Here is a 6543-nt window from a genome sequence, read left to right as displayed (position 1 = left end):
CCCACGATCACAAACGCAACACCAACCCACGATCTGCACAACCACATCGTCAGCGAGATCGTGCAGTTCATCTGATGCGGCCATCCCACCCCGCGCCCTCCCCTTAAATTCAGACCCCTACCAAAGGCCTTCTCATCCACAACAACACAAGTATCCATTGCGCTGCCACCAAATCGCTCCATCACATCGATATCCATGCAAAAACAGCAAGCCCTACTACCGGCGATGGTGTTCACCGACGAGTACAAGGGCATGGAGGCCCACGGCAACACCAAGTTGCACGTCATCCACACCAACGACAAGAAGCAGATGACGATCTCCCTCGTGCAGTACGAGCGCCACCTCAGCCTCCAGCGCCACAAAATCGTTGGCATTGATCTCGAGTACAACAACGAGCCTGAAGCGACGCAGAAACCCGCCCTGTGCCAACTCTCCATCGGCAAGAATCACCCGGTGCTGCTCTTCCAACTAAGCGCCGCTGAAAGGTGCACCGTCTTCGACAACTTCCTCGCCGACCCCAGGTACACCTTTGCAGGCTTCTCCATCGACGGCGACAAAACTAGGCTAGAGCGCGTCAATCTGGAGGTCGCCAACTTCGTCAACATCCAGAAGGAGTGGAGGGTGCCCGAGGCAACCAAGGAGTTGGACTCCCTTGGAGACGTCTCTGGCAAGCTCATCGACGACTACTACAACAACATGAAGAAGAAGATCGCCGACGACGAACACAAGCGCTGGGCCACCCTGCCTCTATCCATGAGGCACATCGAGTACGCGGCAAAGGACGCCTACGCATCGTACGAGATATGGAACCACATCACCCTCACCTAGGACGGGCTTCGCCGTGCAAAGCTGGAGAAGGAGGAGCCCCCCAAGAAGCGCCAGGAGCAGCTGGGGATGGGGAGATGCTAACTGGTGAAGAAGAAGATGGTGCCGGCCAAGAATCAACAATGCCAGCGTCATTTTAGAATTATCATCAAATTTGCTTTATGTTGTTTGCTTATGTATCGTTAGTTTGCTTGTGATCATTTGCTTTTGCTGAACTTAGTTAGCTTGCCATGCAGAATCGCTTGTAATGATGAACTTTGATTATGTTAGATTGCTTTCTGTTCAACTTAGTTTGCTGATGATGAACTTGTCGTACATAATGCTTGTGATAATTAGTTTTCTGTTGTTTGCTTATGTATCATTAGATTCGAGCAGTGCACAAAACAAAATAAGATGCAGTGTGTAAATAGGACGCATGCAGTGCAAATTGTGTACGAATGCAGTACAGACTCTGTCGAATGAAGTTTACACATACCCAACAAAGCTGTGCGCACCCCTAAATTTGAAAAAAAATACATAAGAGCAAAAACACAAAAAGAAAAATGCGACTTGTATATGTAGTGCGGAAATATATGAACGTGCAGTACAGAAACATAATCAATGCAGTACACGTATGATTTACTAAGCAGTGCACTCCCCTACATTGGAAAAAAAGATTACATAAGAGCAAAAACATGAAAACAAAAATGAGAACTGTACATGTAGTACAGAATGCCTGCACATGCAGTACAGAACCCTGATCAATGCAGTGCACGGATGATTTGCTAAAGTAGTGCATGCCCCGACATTGAAAAAAATACATGACAGAAAACATTAAAAAAAATTGACCACCGAGCTGCAACCGGCCCCAGCCAGTCTCGTAGTAGACCTACGCCCACAACAGGCAAGTCGTTCTGAGCCACGATGCATGGGGCCAGGCACACATGGGCCCACAGGTCAAAGAGCATAGAGTAGCGAGCATTGTGTATAAGCGCCCAAATAAGTAACCAGAGGAGTTCGACACAGCTGCCTCGCCAGCGCATATAAATAGGTCGGGAGCGCCTTCCGCGGGCAAGGTGGGACTAAACATTAGGCCGCACACAACGCATCGGGAACCAGCCATGCTCACAGGCTGACTTGGGCCCAATGCGTCTTCACTACCCGAACACAGGCCCAACAAGGCCCACTAAGAAAAAATAATAAGTTCAAAATAAAACATCAAAGAAAAATGAGAAACATTTTTTAAATGAATAACAACAAAAAATTTGCGTGGGCACTGCCAGAAACTACAGTTCACTATTAATAAATAAAACGCAGGAAGCCCGAAGTCAACGTACAAATGCAGTCCGTGGCGTACAACAATGCAGTTCTCCACGTGGAAGCACAAAGTATTCTTTTTTATGAAATGCAGTTCTCTTTACACTGCAATGCAGTATGGCTAAAATGAAGAATGCAGCCCTGTTACTTAAGCAAAGCAGTCCGACACCCCTACCCGCACTACCCTCCATCCACACAAAAGCTGCATTACCATCAAAAAAAGAGAGAGAAAAGAAAGAACTCAATCAAAAAACTAAATGTGCGTACATCTGTGTGAATCCTAATCCGATAGAATTCAGTGTACGAACAATAAATTTCACTTCAATGAAGTACACTATGTGGACATACGTAGTTCTGTTCTGATAGCAAAGAAGTGCACTTACTTGGAAAATACACCGAAAACACAATCATCACATTTTCTGACAGTTGCGTCAATACCTTGAACTAGTCACGAAAAAGAGGCGACGACGTTCCGGATTTCCAACGCACTAACAGAGCCACCTCATAGCAGAACCTCTCTACAGTTGCCACGTAACTAAAAACAGAGCCCCACCATGCTACTACCCCGCTCCACCTCTCCCACGTCCTATCAAGGAGAGCAGAGGAGAGCAGAGGAGAAAACACAACTGCTTCATCCCCCCAAAAAACCCCATTGCATCTTATTCTCCACACTTCCTTTCACTAACCTCTCTCTCCAGAACAAACACGAGAGAGCAGAGGAGAGTCATGGCGGATGCACCTCTGTACAAGCAGCGCAACACGTACACCAGGGAGCTCCACGACATCGACCTCCACAGCAACCATAAGCTCCACGTCGTTTGCACAAGCAAGGGTGAAGACGTGGACAAGATGTTGTCCACGCTCAGGAGGAAGCTGCTACCTCTTGAGCTTGCGTTGGATTTCCCCGAAGAGGAAGGGATGATGCAGCAGAGTAGCGTAAGTATTTCCCTCAGTTTTTGAGAACCAAGGTATCAATCCAGTAGGAGGCCACGCTCAAGTCCCTCGTACCTGCACAAAACGATAGCTACTCGCAACCAACGCGATTAGGGGTTGTCAATCCCTTCACGGTCACTTACGAGAGTGAGATCTGATAGATATAATATTTTTGGTATAGAGATGCAGAGTGAAAAGTAAAAGGCAAAGTAAAAAAGCAAAGCAAGATTAAAGTGATGGAGATTGATATGATGAGAATAGACCCGGGGGCCATAGGTTTCACTAGTGGCTTCTCTCAAGAGCATAAGTATTCTACGGTGGGTGAACAAATTACTGTTGAGCAATTGACAGAGTTGAGCATAGTTATGAGAATATCTAGGCATGATCATGTATATAGGCATCACGTCCATGACAAGTAGACCGAAACGATTCTGCATCTACTACTATTACTCCACTCATCGACTGCTATCCAGCATGCATCTAGAGTATTAAGTTAAAAACAGAGTAACGCTTTAAGCAAGATGACATGATGTAGAGAGATAAATTCATGCAATATGAAATAAACCCCATCTTGTTATCCTCGATGGCAACGATGCAATACGTGCCTTGCTGCCCCTTCTGTCACTGGGAAAGGACACAGCAAGATCGAACCCAAAGCTAAGCACTTCTCCCATGGCAAGAACTACCAATCTAGTTGGCCAAACCAATCGGATAATCGAAGAGACTTGGAAAGATAACCAATCATACATAAAAGAATCCAGAGAAGATTCAAATATTATTCATAGATAGACTTGATCATAAACCCACAATTCATTGGTCTCAACAAACACACCGCAAAAAGAAGATTACATCGAATAGATCTCCACAAGAGAGGGGGAGAACTTTGTATTGAGATCCAAAAAGAGAGAAGAAGCCATCTAGCTACTAACTATGGACCCGAAGGTCTGAAGTAAACTACTCACACTTCATCGGAGAGGCTATGATGATGTAGAAGCCCTCCGTGATGACGGCCCTCTCCGGCGGAGCTCCGGAACCGGCCCCAAGATGGGATCTCATGGATACAGAAAGTTGCGGCGGTGGAATTAGGTTTTTGGCTCCTCCTGATCGTTTGGGGGTACGTAGGTATATATAGGAGGAAGGAGTACGTCGGTGGAGCACCGAGGGGCCCACGAGGCAGGGGGGCGCACCCCCCACCCTCGTGACCGCCTCTTTGACTCCTTAGAGTAGGGTCCAAGTCTCCTGGATCACGTTCGGTGAGAAAATCACGTTCCCGAAGGTTTTATTCCATTTGGACTCCGTTTGATATTCTGTTTCTCCGAAATACTGAAATAGGCAAAAAAACAGCAATTCTGGGCTGGGCCTCCGGTTAATAGGTTAGTCCCAAAAATAATATAATAGTTGAAAATAAAGCCCAATGTAGTCCAAAATAGTAGATAATATAGCATGGAGCAATCAAAAATTATAGATACGTTGGAGACGTATCAGGCATCCCCAAGCTTAATTCCTGTTCGTCCTCGAGTAGGTAAATGATAAAAAGAGAATTTTTGATGCGGATTGCTACTTGGCATAATTTCAATGAAAATCTTCTTAATTGTGATATGAATATTTAGATTCAAAAGATTCAAGACAAAAGTTTATATTGACATAAAAATAATAATGCTTCAAGCATACTAACAAAGCAATTATGTCTTCTCAAAATAACATGGCCAAAGAAAGTTATCCCTACAAAATCATTAGTCTGGCTATGCTGTATCTTCACCACACAAAGTATTTAAATCATGCACAACCCCGATAACAAGCCAAGCAATTGTTTCATACTCTAACTTTTTCAAAACTTTTTCAATCTTCACGCAATACATGAGTGTGAGCCATGGATATAGCACTATAGGTGGAATAGAATGGTGGTTGTGGAGAAGACAAAAAGGAGAAGATAGTCTCACATCAACTAGGCGTATCAACGGGCTATGGAGATGCCCATCAATAGATATCAATGTGAGTGAGTAGGGATTGCCATGCAACGGATGCACTAGAGCAATAAGTATATGGAAGCTCAAAAAAGAAACCAAGTGGGTGTGCATCCAACTTGCTTGCTCATGAAGACCTAGGGCAATTTGAGGAAGCCCATCATTGGAATATACAAGCCAAGTTCTATAATGAAATATTCCCACTAATATATGAAAGTGATAACATGAGAGACTCTCTACTATGAATATCATGGTGCTACTTTGAAGCACAAGTGTGGTAAAAGGATAGTAACATTATCCCTTCTCTCTTTTTCTCTCGTTTTTTTATTTGGGCCTTTTTTATGGCCTCTTTTCTTTCTCTTTTTATTTGGGCTTCTTTGGACTCTTTTATTTATTTTTCGTCCGGAGTCTCATCCCGACTTATGGGGGAATCATAGTCTCCATCATTCTTTCCTCACTTGGGACAATGCTCTAATAATGATGATAATCACACTTTTATTTTTCTTACAACTCAACAATTACAACTCGATACTTAGAACAAAATATGACTCTATATGAATGCCGCCGGCGGTGTACCGGGATATGCAATATGACAATGATGAATGTGTCATGATAAAAGGAACGGTGGAAAGTTGCATGATAATATATCTCGGAATGGCTATTGAAATGCCATAATAGGTAGGTATGGTGGCTGTTTTGAGGAAGGTATATGGTGGGTGTATGATACCGGCGAAAGGTGCGCGGTATTAGAGAGGCTAGCAAAGGTGGAAGGGTGAGAGTGCATATAATCCATGGACTCAACATTAGTCACAAATAACTCATATACTTATTGTAAAAATCTAGAAGTTATCAAAGCAAATTATTACGCGCATGCTCCTAGGGGGATAGATTGGTAGGAAAAGACCATCGCTCGTCCCCGACCGCCACTCATAAGGAAGACAATCAATAAATAAATCATGCTCCGACTTCATCACATAACAGTTCACCATACGTGCATGCTATGGGAATCACAAGCTTCAACACAAGTATTTCTCAAATTCACAACTACTCAACTAGCATGACTTTAATATTATCACCTCCATATCTCAAAACAATTATCATGCTTCAATCTTTTCTTAGTATTCAACACACTCAAAAGAAAGTTTCACAAATCTTGAATACCAAGCATATTATTATTATTAAGCAACTTACCATGCTATTAAGAGACTCTCAAAATAATTTAAGTGAAGCATGAGAGATCAATAGTTTCTTTAAAACAAATCCACCACTGTGCTCTAAAAGATCTAAGTGAAGCACATAGAGCAAAATTATAATGCTCAAAAGATATAAGTGAAGCACATAGAGCAAAATCACATAGCTCAAAATATATAATAGAAGCACATAGAGCAAATTATAACGCTCAAAAGATATAAGTGAAGCAGATAGAGCAAAACTACATAGCTCAAAAGATATAAGTGAAGCACATAGAGTAGTCTATCAAATTTTAATTCATGTATGGCTCTCTCAAAAGGTGTGTATAGCAAGG

General features: G+C 43.1%; 1 protein-coding gene across 1 annotated transcript; it reads left to right on the top strand.

Moving 5' to 3' along the window:
* Window positions 1-225: 225 nt before the first annotated feature.
* Window positions 226-828, top strand: LOC147990390 (uncharacterized). Its single transcript, XM_087527663.1, has one exon. The coding sequence runs from the start codon at window positions 226-228 to the stop codon at window positions 826-828; it is 603 nt and encodes a 200-aa protein (XP_087383789.1).
* Window positions 829-6543: the final 5715 nt, after the last annotated feature.

This window comes from Triticum urartu, chromosome 1A (assembly GCF_056163025.1).
Source record: "Triticum urartu cultivar PI428250 chromosome 1A, HENAU_Tu73, whole genome shotgun sequence".
Taxonomy (NCBI): Eukaryota; Viridiplantae; Streptophyta; class Magnoliopsida; order Poales; family Poaceae; genus Triticum; species Triticum urartu.
This window is presented reverse-complemented; position numbering and strand designations above follow the sequence as displayed.

Excerpts from the sequence above, each read along its gene's own strand:
- LOC147990390 (XM_087527663.1), top strand. The coding sequence starts at position 226 with ATGGTGTTCACCGACGAGTACAAGGGCATGGAGGCCCACGGCAACACC.